General features: G+C 49.2%; 1 protein-coding gene across 6 annotated transcripts; it reads right to left on the reverse strand.

Annotated features, from left to right (window-relative positions):
* Positions 1-1,509: 1,509 nt before the first annotated feature.
* GBGT1 (globoside alpha-1,3-N-acetylgalactosaminyltransferase 1 (FORS blood group)) lies at positions 1,510-20,503 on the reverse strand. 6 transcript variants are annotated; one of them, XM_024106050.3, is made up of 7 exons: positions 20,292-20,503; positions 12,214-12,286; positions 11,624-11,686; positions 8,958-9,008; positions 8,823-8,881; positions 6,247-6,381; positions 1,510-4,877 (listed from the first exon to the last, which is right to left on the reverse strand). In XM_024106050.3, the coding sequence occupies exon 7, from the start codon at positions 4,868-4,870 to the stop codon at positions 4,193-4,195; it is 678 nt and encodes a 225-aa protein (XP_023961818.1). In that variant the 5' UTR covers positions 4,871-4,877; positions 6,247-6,381; positions 8,823-8,881; positions 8,958-9,008; positions 11,624-11,686; positions 12,214-12,286; positions 20,292-20,503; the 3' UTR covers positions 1,510-4,192. The 6 variants fall into 6 exon arrangements, with proteins under 6 accessions (XP_023961818.1, XP_023961817.2, XP_005293329.2 ...); XM_024106049.3 differs by having other exon boundaries at positions 8,823-8,858; positions 20,292-20,431; XM_005293272.4 differs by lacking the exon at positions 20,292-20,503 and adding an exon at positions 15,483-15,615 and having other exon boundaries at positions 8,823-8,858.
* Between the last annotated feature and the right edge of the window lie 238 nt (positions 20,504-20,741).

Genomic DNA, 20,741 nt, shown 5'->3' on the forward strand with positions numbered 1-20,741 from the left:
ATGATGATTACATATTCAAAGCACTTTGAAAACATTAATTCATCTTCCCAATATCCCAGTGAGGTAGGGAAGAATTATCCCCATTTTACAGGTGGGGAAACTGAGGCAGAAAGGTGCAGTGATGTGCCCAAGGCCACAGGCAAGTCAGCTGCAGAGCTGGGACTGGATTCCATGTTTAGCCCACCGTGCCCCACTGTCTCTCGTAGTCTCCTTCGCCTGCAACAGAACATAGGCATCCATGGCTCTGTGAACAGAATAGAAACTCAACAGAAGAGGAGAATTGTGGATAAAGGTTGTTCTCATTTATGCCCAGTGGCACTAGATGTCACTACAGAGCAAGACTCTAATTATAGTAACAGGGCCACAGCTGCACAGTGGAGAAAATACATGTTTGGAAGAGTTTGGACCTTTGAGTTGACAGTAAAATTTGTTCATGGCACAATGTTGCTACAAAGCCTCAGAATAAAATCCTTAAAAAAAGGATTACTGGCATTCATTTAACTCTTGTTAAATCAGTTCAACAAAGAGAGAGAAAAAGTGAAGTTTCCTGGTTCAAAGCTGCCAGGGGTTTGCGTTCAGATAGCCTTAAACTCGTTCTGCTTGAAACAATCTAGGTGAATCTATAAATAAGTCTGGAAAAGGTTAACTAAAGTATCTGTATACGGGAGGTGTTGGCTCTCAGGCCGTCATTGACAGCAGGGTAGAGTGCCACCCGATTGGAGTGATGGCATTGTAGACACACTTTGCCCTGGTGTTAATGCTGCCCTGAGCTGTAGGGCAAAGAAGAATCAAGCTGTTGTCTAATTACAGAGGCCACCTGGACAGAGGCAGGGGATAGTGCCCTGTGGCTGGCTGCCATAGACAGACTCCAGCTCTCCTCCTGCTGGAGTGAAGGCTGCTGCTCGTGTTAGGGAAGGGAGTGTTCTTGGTTCCGCAGGGGTGAAGCAGGGAGAGGTGATGGCAGAGGACTGGTTCCTGTCTGTTAAAGGAGGAGCTCAGCCAGCGTGAGCTAATCCAGCCCCCGCCCCAGGCAGGGCGTGCGTGCGTCTCGCCTGTCACACAGCCCTGCTGCCTGGATGCAAAGAGACTCCCCAGGCACAGTTACAAATTGCAGCCCCGCAGAGCGCTATTCGCAGAGCAGGCTGCATGACAGGAGGTCAGCCCTAGGGAGATGCTGCGGTGTGTGGGCCTGCCAGGGACGACACGGCCCATGTCATGATACAGCTTAGACCCTATGCTATGCCAATCACGGGGGTGACTGCAGGCCTTTGATTTGGCTGGAGGAGGGCTGGGAAGCACCAGGTTGGCAGCAGACTGGGAAGCAAACCGCAACTTCTCTCAAACAGTTGGATACAGACACCTTTAACTGAGGCCCCATGAGCAGCGGTCATGAAAGCAGGTACTACTATCCCCACTGCATGGCCCTGAGGCAGGGACTGCTTCTTGCTGTGTGTGGTGGGGATGGAGAGGTGACGTGGTTACGGTCTGGAAACCTTGGAGGGGAGAAGATTTCTGATAGCAAAGGGCATTTTAAAGTAACAGACAAAGGCAGAACAAGATCCCATGGCTGGAGGCTGAAGCTAGACAAATTCAAATGGGAAATAAGACACACATTTTTAACAGTGAGGGTAATTAACCAATGAAACACCTGACCTAGGGCAGTGGTGGATTCTCCATCACTAAGTCTTCAAGCCAAAACTGGATCCCTTTCTATGAGATACTCTCTAGCTCAACCACAAGTTATGGGCTTGACACAGACCACACTGGGTGAAATTTTTGTTGTATGCAGGAGATCAGACTAGTTGAGCCCAATAGTCCATTCTGGCCTGATCACCTATTAATCCATATGTGTACAGCACCCAGCACAAAGGGGCCTGAACTTGGTTGGGATCTCCAAGCACGACTGCAGTACAAATAATAGCCATAGCTCTTGGGGGTAGGGGCGTAGGCCTAAGGCTTGAAATAGGATGGGGCTTTTCCCTTGGCCTCCTGGTCCATGCAGAGCTTAGTTCCGAGGTGGGGTGACCAGATGTCCCAATTTTATAGGGACAGTCCCGATTTTTGGGTCTTTTTCCTTATAGAGACTCCTATTACCCCCCACCCCCGTCCCGATTTTTCATACTTGCTGTCTGGTCACCCTATCCGAGGAAGGGACAAGGAGCACAATTCTCCAAAGTGGGCACTTTAATAGGGGATCCAAATAGATCTCTAAGGTGTCTCTCACCTCAGCATCCAAGCACTAATGAAGAAAGCATCACAGGGGAGCCCAATGTGTTTAGCTGGCGATGATTGGGGGCGGGGGATAGTGTTTTCCATTGTTGTTATACATTTGATGGGCAGGCCGAGGAACTTTCTAACAAGCATTGCAGCAGGTAAATGCCCACCCTGACACACCTGAGTGACAAGCGGAGCCTGCAAACATGAGACTGGAATAGCCCCGTACGCCACTCGCCTTTGGAAATGGACCGCTTGATTCGCTGCCATTTAGCAATTATCTGCGGCAAGAGCAGCCAGCTGCCTCTTCCCCATTTTCTCTCCCTCTCCTGCCAAATGAGTCTTTTTTGAACGGTTTCCTTGGAAACAGACAGCTTAGCCCTGTCACCTCTGCCCCCTCCCCTCCTTGCTTTCCAGTGCAGGAGCAGAGCTGTGCTCCAGCATTCTCTGCTCTTGCCCGTGGTCCCTCTCCCTGCTCACATTAAATAAGCGTGGCAAAGACGTGCGTTATTCCTTGGTCGCGTGCCTTAGGAGCTATTTGAAAGATGCTTATGGCACAGGTGCTTCAGCCCAGTGGGTGGCATTTGAGCCTTAGTTAGGCAGCCACCGTTGCAGGTGATTGTTGTTTACCTGCAGTTGTATTTCTCTTCTGGTTCCAGAGGAAGAGTCGGGTTCTGAGGCTGCACAGTAACAAGATCGGCTTCTCCTTGTTCTCATGTCAAACAAATAGTAACCTCGGCCCACCTCCACTCCCCCTCCGCTGACTGCCACGGGACGGTTATTCAGCTGGAGGAGGGAGCCCCAGAGTAGAACTTGCCCTTTCACTACAGTATTTCATTAATAAGACAAAGCAAAATTAACCAATTTGCTACAACACATTAGATGTTACTGTCTACTTCCAGCAACCCGGCAGCTTCTAGCCAATTTGTTTCACAGTGCTTAGGAACACCGGAATGGACTGAATAGTGGGATCTGCCTGGACAGCTCAATGACAAATTTTCTTTACCAGAGAAGACTGAGTGATCCACAGAGACATGTGAACCATTGAAAAGGTTCAGAGGTTGGCTTTGGTTGAGATATGCACACAGACATTCAGATGCTGGCCTGACCTGTATCTGATCTGTTCAGATCTCTTGGGTCCGCAAAACTGGGCTGGATATGCGGAACATAGGAAATGCCAGAGAGGATAAGATCATTTTTCTGGCTAGTTGAGTATCCTGTCTCTGACAGTGGCTGGAACCAGCTGCTTCAGAGGAAGGTGCAATAAACCCTGCGGGGGGCAACTAAAGAAAAACCTGCTCCCAGGAAAAGCTTCCTCAGGACCCCAATCATTGGAGGTTGGTTTATGCCCTGCACTATGAGGGTTTAATATTCCCCCCTTGTTTATTCTTTTAAATTTTTTACCATAATTGTGGCTATTCTCCTTATCCAGATTAATGTGCAATCTTTTTTTGAATCCTGCTAAATTCCTGGTCTCAACAATACCTTGTGGCAATGAGTTCCCCAGGCTAATTACGAATTGAGCCTTGCTTAAGGTATTAGACACTTCTGGAGCATGAAAGTTAACTGCCCCTTTCCATTCAGGGCTGAGGTTTGACAAGGGTGATGGTCGTTTTATTGCCCAGTCTCAGACCAAACTACAATGTGGGTGTTTTTCTTTTAAACCAGCACACAGGGGATTCTAAACTTTGGTATCGCTTGGCAAAAGGTCACCCTCCAGGCAATGGCAGCCCCCAGATTTAAAGGGAAGAGGGATCAAGTAGATCAAGGAGTCACCAGCACTATGGCATCATCACACCATTCTCAACAAGTACCTTACACCATCCCTGAGCTGAAAGAACCACCTGCCCTTCCCAGTGCCAGCTCCACAATCCAAAACACTGACTGGGACACATCCCGCACTGGCAGCAGGTCAAGGGCCTGATTGCATGGTTTAAAAAAAAAAGAGAGGGCTAGACACCTCCAAGAGGGCCTGACATCAGTCCCGTATCTCCTTGTAGTCCTTATTCACTGTGGAGAAGCGTATCAGGCGCACCTCAGGCGGCTTGGGCTTGGTGTCATCCCACACGTACTCCGGGGAGAGGAGCTTTGAGGGCTTGTGGGAAAAGAAGCGCTTGTTGAGGTGGCTCTCCTCCTGCCAGGCCGCCATGATCCCATTGGCTTTGTCTGCCAGGATGGTCATGTGGCAGGCCCTGGTGAACTCGTACACCTGCTTGAGCAGCCCGCCGAAGACGGCCCCTGCATAGTAGAAGTCCCCCTGGCTGTCAGGGATGAAGGCAGCGGAAGAGCTCCTCCTCTCATAAGGGAACTGGCTGCGAGGGACGTTGTAGTACCCAGGGTGTATGGCCGCTACCATCTCGCCCAGAGTCTCCACCCCCCATGGGTTGTGAAACACCATGTCGATGTCCAGGCAGAAGAGGTAGTTCACCTCCCGATGGCTCACCTCTGCGATGTGCCTGTTTATCGCCTCCATCCTGCGCATGGAAATCTCCTGCCAGTGAGAGTATTTTTTGATGGGGACGATGCTGAGACTCCGGCCGGGCTGCAGCTGGACTCTGGGGATCACCTGGGGGTCGTTGGTGAAGATGTAATAGTTCACCCGATAGCCCTTCATGAAAAGCTTCTCCGCCGACTCCACGAAGCGGCCCACAAACATGGTGTACCTGTGCAGACACAAAGGCATTGATGAATAGCACCATAGGGCAGAGGGGCCATGGCCCAGGTTTATTAGACAGTCTGATGTGGTAGGAAGAGTTTTGCCTAGATACTGCTATAACGATGGGCACGTTACAAGTGCAATGGGTTGGAATAGCACTACTTTAGCTGAGGGCAGAGAGACAATAAAGAACATGCGTTGGCCAGTCAACTACCTGAAGTGAACTAGAAATCCCACATGTCCCAGCTCTTGCTATTCTTACAGAGAATCTAGGATAGGCTTTTAAAATTGCTGACTGTGCTTCTCTGTGGCCTTACAGCCTGTGTGGCCATTTAGGGTATGTCTACACTACAGTCAGACGTGTGACTGCCACATGTGTAGACATACATGAGCAAGCTTTAATCTAGCTAGCTCAGGTCCCAACAGCAGCAAAGCTGCGGCAGCACGGGCTGCAGCATGCACTCGCCAGCCAAGAAGCCAACTACAGCCCGTGCTCCACAGCTTCACTGCTATTAGCACCCGAGCTAGCCTGACTAAAGCTAGCTTGGGTGTCTACACATACTGCAATTGCACCTCCATTGCACTGTACACATCATCAATCTGATCTGTGGGGCTGTAAATGATCGTATGGGGCAGAGGTGAGACACGCTCCTGGCTTAGAGCATGCAGCAGGTCTTTCCATCACAGAAGGGGTCTCTTCTCAGACTGTCTAATGATCACCCGCATGGTTCCAGTTTGGCAGATGGGGGAAGTCACTGGGGAGTCATTTGACTTACACTCAGCACCAAAACCACACGTTTAATTTAAAGCCTGCGTGACATTGCATCTGATGTTCCTGGGATTCTCTAAAATTGGGGGTTGATGGCTGACAAGGTAGGTTATTGCACGCCAGCCTCTGGAGATGATCAAGTCTGAGTAGGGTGACCAGACTCCTGGCTCTGTCACTAGCCTGCTGGGTGACCTTGGGCAAGTCATTTCCCCACACTATGCCTCAGTTTATCCATCTGTAAAATGGGTAATGGCATAAAGTCCTTTGTGATCTACTGATGACAACTGTGATAGAAGAGCTAGGTATTACTATGATGATGCCTATTTCTAGCTGAGTCCACCAGTCCAGGCTCTAGCCAGTGCCACTGCTACCAACAGGCTACAAGGCCCTTACTTTTATGAAGGGGAAACTTGAACCTGCATAAAAGGTTGTTCCTGACCGTGTTAGTCTGCTCTCTCTTCCCTGAACAACTCCTTTAATTCCACCCTCTTGGTCTCACTGCTCCACACCCGCAGGGCACCAATCTATGGCAGGACCAATGCTGGGGACAATGCTGGCTGGGAGGAGCCTTTTGCCTCACGAACCAGAGCCTTTGGGCGACACTTACTTGCCAATGGCAAAGGCTGTCACCCCTATGGTGAGGTTCAATGGCTTGTAGGCACTGTCCAGGAGTTCAGAATTGAAAGTTCCTTCCCAAACAATGGGGGCCAGCCAAGGCGTGAGAGTCAGCACATCCAGGCGCCTGAAGGAAGAAGAGAAGGGCGGTAAACAAAAGGAAACAGTCCCCTTTGGTCTGAGCCCAGTATAGCCGTGAAAGAGATGCTGGATAATGCATGTGTGAAGTCAATAGTTAACCCTTCAAGTTCCACTGTACATGAAACGTGCCAGTCTCACCCATTGTGAGTTTTCCCTCACAACAGCCTGGAGGCTTCATAACTAAGGCTATGTTTTAGTCACGGGTATTTTTAGTAAAAGTCATGGACAGGGAGCCTTCCCCCTCCCCCCAAGTAACCACTGCCCTGAACCCCCAACCCTGAGCCCCCTCCCACACCTAAACTGCTGCTGCTTCTGGCCCAGGGGCTGCCTGAGTATTCGGGCAGCCAGCCACACTGGCTGCTGCAAAAGTCACGGAAAGTCACGGAATCCATGACTTCTGTGACGGAGACGCAGCCTTATTCATGACTGTATGAGTCTCTCCAGCTATTTCCATCACCTCATTGCATGAGGACTCAGAGCAGGCTACATCAGGCTTTGAATTTCTGCTCCTAGGGCGAAATCCAGTCCTATACAGAGGGGCCAGCAAAAGGTCCATACTCCACTTATGTTGTACGTAAGTCCATGGGATCTCTGCACAGGGCCACCGAACTCCATACAGGGGGAGGCCACGCATACCCTCCTTATATTTGTTGCAGGCCTTATATGGGTTGCTGCATATGGATTTAAAATATATGTAAAATTATTAAAATTAAACAAAACGGCCCCGTTGCCATGGTTATGAAAAGACAATCTGGTGTGGCACTGTATTATCCCAGCCTGGAAATGTAGTTTTCATATGTCGGATCATAGCTAATGTTTTTATATCTGGCCCAGCATTCAGACATGCAACAAAGCTACGTGAAATCCATACCCTCTTCCACCTGGGCAGCATAAGCATCTCATGCACATGTAACAGAGGCCTGTTACTCCTGACTGCAGTAGTTCATTTACATTTTATCCTTCTTCCTATACTAAGGGCTGTTTGCAAAGGCTCTGGAGTGTTTAATGAGACATGTTTTATGATGCTGGCCTGGCCCTGGCCTGCCAGAATCTTCTCCAGACTATGCCCCACAGCTATTTGTTGCCGAGACTTAACAGAAGCCTTGTTTGGTCATGTTTTGGGACTATGCCAATATGCAGCTGTCTTCCCAACCCCACCTTCCAGCCCAGATCCCCTAAGGCCACAGAGGGAATGTCAGCTGGGTTCAAGGAACCAGGGGAATAGCTTGGTGGCCTGTGTTTTACATTGACTCCGCTGCAGCTGAACTACAGTCTGACTGGACACAATGTTTGAGGAGCCTTGAGGGTGACTTCCTTGTACGTTATGGGAGTCTAAAGCTATCGAGACAAAAATCAAGTCAGGAACTGATGGGGGCGAAAGAATAGAATTTGGTTTTGTATGTAGAAAACACATTAATTGAATCAAGATCTTCTCTTTCCAGATCAGTTACCAGCAGTCTTATTTTTGGACACCCTGGGAGTAAGTTTATCCCTTGTATCACATTTTCTTTCGTTACAAAGGGCTTCACTGGATCTCTCTGGGTGACTCATTCTCCATGGTATTTATACACCCAGGGTAGCATGTGTAACCACTAATTAGCTCCCCTCCCCCCTCGGAAACATTTCACACCTAAAGCTGCTATAAAATACAATGGGCCAGATTCTCCTCTCACTTACACCAATATAACTCCATTGACTTCACTGCAGTCACTCTCAATTTACACCAGCATGAGTGAGAGGAGAATTAGGCCCAATGTATCCTAGCAAAACAGCAATTGGGATGCAAACATGGATGAATACACACAAACACACATTAAAATGGTGTCTAATGAAGGGAACTTGTTAGGAGCGTCAGACACACTGCTCCGGTTGGGCCTACTCCTGCAGAGGGGAAGCCAGGGGGAGATTAGTGACTGCACTTTTCCATCTGGTAAGTCATCACTCTGGAAATGCACTGCAAGGATCCTTCCAAATCCTAATGATGTACCCAAAGGGAATTGAAACTTCCTCTCTTGGGGTTTTATACTGTTGCCCATCACTGTAGCATCTGAGCACCTAACTAGTCATTCCTCATTGGCTAATGGGGGAGGATTAAAAGAGAATGGGGCCAAAGACACCAAACACCAAACTACTTGGAAAATCATGCATCAGCCTGGGGATGAAACACAGCCATCCATTCGTCGTCATGAGGCTGTATTCTGTTACCGTGACTCATGTTGAGTAGTATCTTGCTCCACAAGTAGCCTCATTAACTTCAATTAGCCTACTCATATATTCAGTGCGATTAAGGGTATTACAACCGACCCATCATCTTAAAGGGTCCGATCCCGAGAGACCCCCCAAGCACCCCAAATTGAGGTCAGTGGTGCTACTCGCATCAGGGGGTGTGGGGGTCGCAGAATCAGGCTGTCCTGGGAGGAAACTTACTTCTGATCCAGTGATCTGGGCTGAGGATAAGATAGCCTGCAGAGGAGAACAAAAACCCACTGAATAATGGAGGATTAGGCCTGGAGGGGAGGAAAAGCATTTCAAAGGGGAGACGTTACAAAGATTGGTGCTTACTCGGGGAAAAGCTGGGCGGGCTTCTCTTCTGCATATTGTAGTTTCATGGAGCTGCACGAGAAGAAGGAAAGAGGGAAAGGTCTGTACATTCTCCTTGACACGACAGGGCAGGTCAGCTTCAGGATCGGTCCTTGCACCAAATACTCGTCAAAGCACAGGCCCTGGTTGCTCCTACCCCCCACACTGCATTGCCTGGTGGTGGGCTGTGCGCATTGCCTCCCTAGGTAAAGCTTCAAGAGCAGTTAGAGAAACCACTCCTTTAAAATGGCATCTCGCTACGCAACCCCATGGGGTGGGAGAGACAGGGGGCTTTCAGGGAGTCCTTTACAGCTCCCAGATTCTCTGGGGAAATCAGGAGAAGGCTAGAGCCTCAGGGCAATAAGCCAATGGAATAGAGGCTAGCAAGGGACTGTCAGAGTGCACTGCACATCGCTGGCTCTGTACTCACTGGGGCACCCCCCACTACTGGAGGAATTTTCACCTGGGGAGAGACGGGGTTTGTGATGTAAAGGGAGGCGAGTTGGGCCAGGGAATCCGAGCCTGACTCACGTGCAGTCACACGTACACAAGCGTTCCCCCTGAAGCCCCCTTGGAACGCTAGCGGAAGTGCTACTCAGCACTTCCCATCTGCTGACCAAAGGACATTTGTCCTCCTCTTAGCCCTGCAGCACCAGGAGAGCGAGTACCGGCTTCTCCTCTGCACCAACAACACTACGGGACACCAAAGTTCCAGTTCTTCATTACTGGCGAGAACTTAAGGGGCACGAAGAATCCCGCTTCGTTTACAGATCCCAGCAGCACCAGGCAGCTACACAAAATCAAAGCTAAATTCTAACCTGTAATGGAGGGAAGACAAAACAGAAAACTATAGATTCTGATCAGTGCTGACTCTAGCTCCGGCTCGGACTGTCGAGGCGCTGCAGGAGAATTCCACTGGCCACAGGAGCAGCAGAGGGCCGATGTAGACAGCCCTCCACTACCCCCCGCTCCACTGCAGGCTCTGTCATAGGAAGCAGGCATGGGGCACGCCCAGAGCATCCAGGCCACAGACAGCCATGGGGAGGCTTCGAGACCCCAGAGCTGCTCTAACTTATGTCAGGGGCATCCTGGCCCCTGCAGCTGCCCAGAACGAGGGTGCACGAGGGCAGCTTATAACCACCTTTACCCTGCCCTCTCCCCCACAGGTGCTATGCTCTAGATCGGGGTCGGCAGCCTTTCAGAAGTGGGGCGCCGAGGCTTCATTTATTCACCCCAATTTAAGGTTCCGCGTGCCAGTCATACATTTGAACGTTTTTAGAAGGTCTCTTTCTATAAGTCTGTCATATATAACTAAACTATTGTTGTATGTAAAGTAAATAAGGTTTTTAAAATGTTTAAGAAGCTTCATTTAAAATTAAATTAAAATGCCGAGCCCCCCGGACCGTTGGCCAGGACCTGGGCAGTGTGAGTGCCACTGAAAATCAGCTGGCGTGCCGCCTTCGGCCCGCCTGCCATAGGTTGCCTACCCCCGCTCTAGACCCCTCAGGAGAGGCAGCAGAGAACCTGCCCCTATATTTCTGAGAACTGATGGATCACTGCCTAACTGCATCTGCCCTGGGCTAGCACAGCTTTCATTGTCATGTGGTCAGCACCTTGCATTGCTGCAGCCAGCATCAAACCTATTTACAAAGCAGCCTGGGGTGATTTCCAGCATCACGAAGCCACAGATTCACAGCCTACTTGGATTTCATTACCTGACGGCTTACCCAAAATGCCCTCGGTTTGATTTCCTTTCACCACCCGCGGCACTAGATTTGTTTAAAGGTAACATGGGCAGATGCTGAGCTCACGCAGCAGGTTGGCACTGTTTGTAGCCATTCAGAACTGCTTGATTTCGTACACTCTGTCTCCCAAATTGCTTTACAGAGCCAAATAACATGGTTATGGCGTGTAAAACAAAAAAATACCAGAGGGAGATGGGGAACTACAGGCGAGGGAGCGGCAGAGTGATTGCACGCAGCTCTCTGTGCCTTTATTAAACTATGAATACATGACCTGTTAAAGAAAGAAAAGGGAAGGGAGCTAGTCCATCAGCTGGAACAGATCCCAGTATAAAATGGCTTGCAGAGGCGTATACATCTTAATGGACAGTGAATGTTTCAAGCTGGGTGTATTGAGAAGCAACCTGAAATGTCTAAATTCTTATTCTCTCTACAGAATGTAGTGTTTCCCATTTCTAAGTAATGGGATCTTCAACAAGAACAATAGACGGTGACACGGGGTGGGGAATGATATTGTCTAAGGCCACTGACTAAGGACAGAAGGCCACTATGGTCCTATGGTTACTTAGATGTAAGGCCCAGCTTCACAAAGGTATTTAGGCTCCTAACTCGCATTGAAATCAATGGAAGTAAGTGGCCTAACTACCGGTCCTGGGCCTAAGCTCTTTAGGACAGGGGCCATCTTTTTGTTCTGTGTTCGTACAGCACCTAGCACAATGGGGTCCTGCTCCAAGACTAGGACTCCTAAGCACTGCAGCAATATAGATAATAAATAATAATAATCCAGTTGGCAGAGAAGAGGACCAGGAACTAGATGATCTCAGTTCTAGTCCCAGCTCTGCCAAGACTCAGTGTGTGACTTTAGGTAAATCCTCATTTCAGCTCTGTCTCAGACAGGATACTTACAAGATTTCTGGGCAAGGAAGGTAGTATGGAAGGTAGTGGACTGGCCCATTCCAGACTGTCATCCTGCAAGTAACAGGAGAAATCATTAAAAGATAGGAAGACATTTTCCAGCACTTGACAGGATTTTCAAAGGTTTTCTCAGAATCCTGCACAGAGACTGAGAAGGCCTGCTAGGTTATCTAGCCAATTCACCAGCTGATGCAGAGGACAGGGATATACCCCAAATTATGTTTGGACTATAATTTACTGCGGTTCAGATGTGAAAGGGCATCATGAACGGCTGATGTCCAGTAGGATCCAGCTTTAACATAAGGGATAAGTATTATTATTATTTACATCAAAGTGTTTTACAGACTGCAAACCATTTAAATATATAGGGCTCCCTTCCCCACTGGTGACATACAGCCCCTTCCGGAATGGTGCATGACAGCCATTATACCAGGGCCAGAAATACCTGCAAAGTATAAATAGTAATAATAAAAATACCTAGTCTCCCTCCAAGTGATTTGTGATGCATCACTAGCAGTGTTTACCTGTGAGCATTCCTAGAGTCTGTCAGTGGGAAAGTAAGGCCAGCAGTAGATACTTACCAGACAAATATGGGAATGAGGATTAGGCAGAGTATGAGAACAGATTTCACCACTTTCCAGCAAGTCATGTCTCCTAAAGTGGAGCAAAAAAAAAAGACAAATTTCCATTCCCAGCAGCTCTTAGTTGGCCATGGACAAAAAATTAGGCACTGGTCTTCAAACCGGGTATAGAGCTCCCACAGCAAGGGACATACAGGGAAGCATGAAATGCTCGACAGCTCATTTTATCTCACAGTTCTAATTCATCCTCTCTGAGGCCAGGCATCTAGCAGGGATTGGACGGCAACAGACCGAGAGTCCAGCTAGTCTCTACAGCAGTCTTCCCAAGCTGTATCAGAGAAACCTCACTATGGGCACAACGCCCTGGCTAATTATACTGTAATAGACTATTGTGGCCACATCCACCTTAATTGAATTGGCCTCGTTAGCACTGACTCCCCACTTGGTAAGGCAACTCCCATCTTTTCATGTGTTGTATATTTATATATAAGGTCCTCTAAGATGCCACAAGGCCTCCTCGTTTTTCCTGATCCTGGCTCATTTGCTTATGTCCTGAAGCCTGAGGGTTGATAGCACTCCTAATTTTATCCGAACCTGCATGAAGCCACTTGTTCAGATAAAGCTCAAATCTCTTTTTGAGGCTTAGTAAGCAGCTGGACTCAGTGATATCAGAGGGTAGGTACAGCTAATGTAGTCATCACTGTAGAATGTAGACACCAACTTCCACGGGCCCATAACTGCCCCTGGCAGAAAGATCCCAGCACAGGTGCATAGGAGATGAAGGCAAATTGGGGTCTGCCATAGTCAAGGTAACACCCTGTAATATGGAACAGATGAGAGCTGTAATACACACTAGATAATAATGGATCTCTAATGTCTCTGTAGCCCTGACACAACCCTGAGTCACTCCTTAATCAGCTGGAAGGTCTGATCTGGGGCAACACAAGGCACTTCCCTCCTGGCTTGGCAGCCCAGCATGCTGCTGTCTGAATGAATGGAGATATCCTGTCTCCTAGAACTGGAAGGGACCTTGAAAGGTCATCGAGTCCAGCCCCCTGCCTTCACTAGCAGGACCAAGTACTGATTTTGCCCCAGATCCTTAAGTGGCTCCCTCAAGGATTGAACTCACAACCCTGGGTTTAGCAGGCCAATGCTCAAACCACTGAGCTATCCCTCCCCCGTAGCCGCCCCAGACAATCAACCTTTTAAATCGCCCGGGCCCCTGAGCAATTGCCCCCTTTGCCCTCTCCCCCAGCACCCCCTGCCGGCAGGCCTGTAGACAGGACTTCAGTGTGCTGCCCCCCTCTATTAGACAGTGCGCACCCTGTGAGCATTGGCAGTTCTTTAACATGGGTGCCAGGTTTATACAATTGTGTGTGAGGCCCAGAGATCAGGGACATAGACCCCAGCAGGAATGTAAGGGGCGGAGCCCCCTCAAGTCTGGTCCACACAAACTGGATCAAATGGTGGTGTTAAACCTGGCTACAGTCCTAGCCTAGTGGGTGGGTGGGTAAGCGACCCCTGCTCACACCCGGGATCTGGTAGAAATGTGGATGGGACCAAAGTGGTTCCTTTAAAACAGCACCCACGTTTCAAAGAGGATGCCTCATGCAGACAGACGTGAACCCTGCAGCTCCCTGTCCCCACCCCCAGTCGGTTCTCTTTCAGGGTGACAGAGCGGCAAATATAGCAGCAAACTCCTCCTTCTCTGGAAGGACCCTGCCACTGGGGCCCCAAAGGAGCCAGCAGCCCTAACCAGGCCCACATTACAGATCTGCCCCCAAGAGCACCATAGGCTGGGACTCGCAGCGTTCGGCTCCATCTGCTGCACCATCCCCAGGTGGGCTCTGGCAACCCCATCCCAAGACATCCCTCTGGGTGTCAATCCAAACACCCTACAGTGCAGGTTAGGGTTGCCAACTTTCTAATGGCACAAAACGAACACCCCTGCCCTGCCCCCTGTCCTGAGACCCCCACCCCTTCTCTGAGGCCCCATCATCACTCGCTCCATCCCCCATCTCTCTGTCGCTCGCTCTCCCCAACCCTCACTCACTTTCACTGGGCTGGGGCAGGGGGTTTGGGGTCCGGGGTCCTGGCGGTGCTTACTGCAGCTCCCAGGAAGCAGCCGCCAGGTCCCTGCAGCCCCCTGGCCACCGAGAGCTGTGGAGCCGGCACTCAGGACGGGGTAGCGTGTGGAGCCTCCCTGGCCGCCCATGTGCCTCGGGGCTGCAGAGACCTGGTGGCCACTTCCGGGAGCCGCGCGGACCTAGGACAGGCAGGGAGCCTGCCTTAGCCCTGCTGTGTCGCTGAGCAGACTTTTAACAGCCTGGTCTGTGGTGCCAACCAGACCCACCGGGGTCCCTTTACGGCTGGGCATTCCGGTTGAACACCGGACTCCTGGCAACACTAGTGCAGGTGGAACTGCACCAAGTCACAGGGTGGAGAGTTCCCATCATGCAGCTGGGAGAAGCGGGGGATGCAAGACATGGGGGAACAATGGGGGGATAATACAGGGGGACTAGAGTCTGGACATGGGGTAGGGATGGGGACCGGGGGGAGACCAGGACACAGAGGGTGGGGTTCAGGATGTAGTGAGGGGCAAATGGGGTAGGGAGAGACTAGGACACGGAGGCTAGGAAAACGGGGCAGAGAGCAGATCATGGGGCAGATGGGGTGGGGGAATAGGACATAGGGGGTAGATGGGGCAGGACACTAGAGAAAGCAACCGATGGCCTGGGAGGCACTATGGAGGGACCATCTCAAAGTGCTTTAATGAACTGTTAATGTGCATCAGCAGGGGGCACACAGACAACTAGTGCCCGGTGGGTCACATCTCAACTTGCTGATGAATCTGCTGCCCCAGACAGCTGCCCAGCTTGCCTATGCCCAGAGCGGCCTCTGCTGGGGACTGACCATGGAGCTGCCCCTTAGCTGTAAACAGTGCTTGGATATCACCTGCCCACACGGCACTGGAGAATGTACAACGGGGATCCATCCTGCACGGGCCCAGGGGAGAGTGGGCGATGCACTAGATGCACTCCTCAGTATCTGACCATTTCTAATTTCACTCCTACAAGATGGGGAGCAGAAAGCAGTTGAAGTTTCTTTATTATCATACACACATTTCTATGGTGCCCATCTCCATAGTATCCTGACAGGAGGAGTTAGCGCTTGCCAAGAAATGGCACCAATTCCCAATAAAGAAAAATCAGGGCATCCTGACATTTAAAATCCTAATAGATTCACGTTTGGCAATTCCGGACGCTTACCTGAGCGTTCTGCAGATCCCCAAGTAGGAACTAAACCAGCTTTTCTATCAGCCCTTCCCTTCTGGCTGTTCTCTTGTGCTCAGACCTGCCTCTCCTGATTACAGTGGTAACAGAGCACGGAGTGCTGCTGCATTGCAGCCGCGGTTGTTTCCGGGGACTGCATTGCAGCCAAGGTGTCTAGAGGGGGAATAACAACTACCCACCAAGGGTAAACACTCAGCCCAGGATTAGTCTTGGCATAAGACGTCTCATCTCCAGAGCAACAATTTTCAGCCTGTTCCATGTTTTAACGTCGTGCTGGGAAACGATGACGGCCCGACAGCCCGGGAGAATGACGCACTATATTTATCCAGGGCCTACCCAGTGCAAAGATTTTTTTCTGTAGCCTCATTAAGCTACTGGAGGACGGGAGCAGAGGGAGGGTGGCAAAGGCACGCAGCAGGCAGTCACAGAGCATAGGCAAAGCTGCTGGGTACAAAGACTGAACACGTGTTTTTTTAAATGGTTATAGCGCTAGGTTTTTGGCTGGTTCTTATGTAGCCAGGCAGGGGAGTAGGGGAGCATGGCTGGGTAAGACCTGCTTGGATTGTAGCTCCAGGTTTGCTGGTAGGGAGCTCGGGGAGAGGGGGAGGAAGCAAGGACTGTGTGCACTGCCTCCCTCCAAAAATAGGCAGCTGTGCATACAGAGGCAGAACAATACCTCCCCAGGCCCATTCACAGAGCTGGCTGGAGCTGGGGGCTGGAGAAGTTGTAGCAGACGGTTTACCTCCCTGCCCCAGTGCAAGAGGCGAGCACTAGGGGATTTGTGCCTAACTGGGGTGTCTCTGAAGCTATTTCTGGGGCAGTGCAGTTTGCAGGCCAGCCCATAACAATAACAGCAGGGCCCAATCCTGCAAACACTACAGAGCATAATGCTCAGCATTGCCAGGAGTCCAGTGCAGTGTTGCCAACTCGTGCGATTTTATGACGAGTCTTGTGTTTTTCTGCAAGCCTCAGCTCCTGGAGTCCTGTGATGAGGTGAGAATCTCAGCTTGCATGTTTTTAAAAAAGTAAGCTGTCTCTCTTGATTGCAAAGAAAGCTTGAAAACATGACTCCCCTAAGGGCTCCAAGACTAGAAGGCAAATCAAAAGCCCCCAAAAGATTTATTTTTGAGCCAATCTAATGATTTTTGCGGCGGTCTAACTCATGATTTTTGAAACTTCATGGCTGGCAACATTGCAAGGAAATATTCCTGCAGTAAGGTACTACTCAGTGAATGTGGGCAGGAGGGGCCCAGTCAGGCTCTTAGATAGTACAACCAAAAGGCACTGAATCATAGAACTGGAAGGGACCTCGAGAAGTCATCTAGTCCAGTCCCCTGCACTCAAGACAGGACTAAGTATTATCTAGACCATCCCTGAAAGGTGTTTGTCCAACCTGCTCTGAAAAATCCCCAATGATGGAGATTCCACAACCTCCCTAGGCAATTTATTCCAGTGCTTAACCACTCTGACAGTTAGGAAGAAAACAAACAAAAGGGAAACCCAGCTGTTACCACCAACTAAGTGAAAAACACGCACAGACTTTTTAAGACACAAAACCAATCAGGTTCTTAAAAAAGGTAAATTTTATTTAAAAAAAGAAGAAACACATCTGGAAAATCAGGCTATTGCTAGATTTTACAGAGCAACTGAAAAGGGGTTAAACACCAGGCCTGGCTCCCTGGGGTCCAGCTTAATGTTACAAAAGAAAACAAAAATACCTCCGCTTAGCACAGAGGAAGTCCACAAGCCAAAATAAAGAAATAAACCTGATCGCGTCTATCTAAACATTCCCTGTCCCAATGAATCCTTCTAGGTAAGGAAGATGATTTTTCATACCTGATCCAAACTTTACACAGCATTCCTGCTGCCCCATCTCTTCAGCCAAGAGAGAACAACAGAGAGACAAAGGGAAAGCTTTTTTCCCCATTTTAAAAAGCTCTAGCCTTCCCATTATCTCTTTTGGTCAGGTGTCCACTCCCTTTCCTTTACCTGGGGGACTTTTTTTTTTAACCCTTTACAGGTAAGGCAAGCAAAGAACAGACACCAAGAGGGACTTTATAGCTAACTGGCTGGCTGGGTGTCCATAAAAGGGAGCTACCCCCCCAATTAATTTATCACAACTGTGAACCACTGATAACTACTCTCTGGGAACGATTTTCCAACCAGTTATGCACCCACCTTATAATAGCTCCATCTAGGTTGTATTTCCCTAGTTTGTTTATGAGAAGGTCATGCAAGACAGTATCAAAAGATATACCACATCTACCGCTTCCCCCCCTATCCACAAGGCTTGTTACCCTGTCAAAGAAAGCTGTCAGGTTGGTTTGACATGATTTGTTCTTTCTTAATTATTTGCTCCACTATCTTCTGGGGAACAGAAGTTAAGCTGACTGGTCTGGGTAATTCCCTGGGTTGTCCTTATTTCCCTTTTTATAGATTGGCACTATATTTGCCCTTTTCTAGTCTTCTGGAATGTCTCCCGTCTTCCATGACTTTTCAAAGATAATTGCTAATGGCTCAGATATCTCCTCAGTCAGCTCCTTGAGTATTCTAGAATGCATTTCATCAGGCCCTGGTGATTCGAAGACATCTAACTCGTATAAGTAATTTTTGACTTGACTGAAACGACCATGTTTCATACTAACAGAGATGACTTGCATTTATTGGAGTGACTCTGATGAAAACGCCCTTCCGACGCTCTGAGTGCTGTGTATAATCCTCATAACACATAGCACTGGATGGACCAGAGAGGCCTTCCCGCCCATCCACTCCAAAGCCTTATGATGAGCTCTAAGGGCACATGGTGCTTTCCATTAGACAAAGTCTGCTAACCAAAAAGGTGACCTTCCCCACAAATAAGGTCACCCTACAGTTAAGGCACAAGTGGCTATGAGACAGAACAATACAGCACAGGCCAACCAGCCTGTGGTTTGATCACGGGAGCTTGGATGGGTCACAGAACCTGCGGGGTTCCAGGAGCTTGTAGCAGGCAGGAAGTAGTGGGCTGCTTAGCAGCAGTTAACCAGGCGGCATGGAAGAAGGGACGAGAGAGAGAGAGAGAAAGAAGGAGGGCAGCGCTGGAGATAAGCAGGGGCACAGTCAGGAGGTGCTTTGAAGATTAGCAGTCTGGACTCTTTGCAGAGAAAAAGGGGAAGCCACATCAGAGGCCATGTGGTCAGAGCAGCGGAACAGGAAGACACTGCGAGGCTGGTTTGGAGCCCAGTCCTCAGCACCTTCAACTCCAGTGACATTGATGGATAAAAGATTAGGAGGAGGCCTTTCAAACTCGTGTGTCCATGTGGTGTTTTCACAGGACCGTTGCTAGAATCCCACGACTATTAGATTTATGCTGTGCAACAGTGGGCATTCTCGCGGCTCACTGCGGCCTAAACTAAACTCCTGACCCCCGTGAAATCAGTGGCAATGGTCCCATTAACTTCACTGGGGGCTGGGACATCACTCCTGCAGTCTACAGTCCCACACAGTCTCCCCACAACTCAGTCACCAGGAATTACTCAGCTCACCACCTTCTTTCCATGCAAGGTGTGCGCACCACAGGCCATATGACCTCCACACACAATGCCCTGCCAAGGCACCTCTGCCCATACAGCCTTGGCCTCTCTGCTGTGGGGAGGGCAATGGGAGGAAGTTCACGGTGATTGTGGTGGTAGCTTTTCTGAGGTGTCCACTGGCCCACTGGGAATTAGACTGACACCCCACCAAACTCAAAAGCCAATCTATAAGCTTTATACAGAGTAAAATGGATTTATTTGGGGGTTGGATCCCATTGGGAACTGGGTACTGGACACAGGTAACTGACTGAGCTGTTTTCAGTTAAGTCTGCAGCTTTGGGGGTGTGGACCGGACCCAGGGTCTGTGTTGCAGCAGGCTAGCATGTCTGGCTCAACAAGGCAGGGTTCTGGAGTCCCAAGTTGGCAGGGAAAATGGGCTCAGAGGTAATCTCAGCATGTCAGGTGACAGTCCCAAGGCGGTCTCTGTGACCGAACCCGTCACACCCACCTGCCCGCTGGGAATTAGACTGACGCCCCACCTAACTCAAAAGCCAAACTGGACAGGGTTTGAAGCAGTAAGTTGAAGACAGAAGGCTCCATATCGCCCTCCCATTCCGCTCAGTCATCCACTCCCTCATAGCCTGTGTTTAATTCATTGCAAATAAAGCCCAGGAAGCATCTGCTCAACTGATTCAATGGCAATTTTATGTGGAGAATTTAACTTAGGAAGTGTAAGGCCGGCTGTCAGACATAGATATTTCTACTGTGCCCCTCACCAGAGCATCTAGAGGGGACAGCTACCGTAAGTCTCACTAGCTGAATTAATGTACTGTGAAAAATGCATGTAGTTGTGTGTGCTGTGAATATTTAAGCTCAGATTTAACTAATTTTTTTAGTAAACACCACACACCTCTAAAATATCTCTTTATGAAATAAATCCCTACACTTTCCCTTGAAAGAGTCCATACATAGCAACACAATGAGTTCATTGGGCCAGGTTCCCAGCTCAGTTTTACTCTGAATCTGGAGTAACTTCATTCAGTGGCGTTCCTTCGGATTTACACTGGAATAAGCAGAGTTCAGAATCTGGTCCATTGTGTGTGAAACATTCACCATCCTGGTCATATACCCGTTCATCCCGTTAGGGCCAAAGGGCAGCAAAACTCAATGCCAAAGAAAGTGAAACCAAGCCCGGGAAAGATATAATTAATGCACTATTCCACGCCAGCCTCCAAAATGACAGAAAAATAGCGAACAACTCTTTCATACTTACTCAGGTTCCACAAAGGCTTTGCTTCAAGTGGATACTGCCGTGCTTTACTTTACTTCTGGTAAACTAACTTGTATGTACGTCCAGACGAAAATGATCCATCCGCCCCACCCCTTCCACGCTAAAAAATGTTCTGGTCTCACATAAACACCTGGTTTTGATTACTTTCCATGAACGATTTTCTTTGCAGAACAAGTCCTTCGGGTTTCTGAAAGCTGTGATTAAATAAGGTTCAAGTTACAACATCGTCTGACAAACGACAGACTCGGATATCATGAGGCTATTTTCACTTCTGCTGAAGGGCAGTTTGCTCACTGGACTCCCCCCCTTTAAATATAGTCCCATTATCTATTGGATCCCCAAAATCATGCCCTGGCATGAGCAAATCCAATCTTCCCAGTTATAAGAGCTAATTTTATGGTCTCAGATCCAGTATCTGGCTTCAGACAGACT

Source organism: Chrysemys picta, chromosome 18, assembly GCF_011386835.1.
Source record: "Chrysemys picta bellii isolate R12L10 chromosome 18, ASM1138683v2, whole genome shotgun sequence".
Taxonomy (NCBI): Eukaryota; Metazoa; Chordata; order Testudines; family Emydidae; genus Chrysemys; species Chrysemys picta.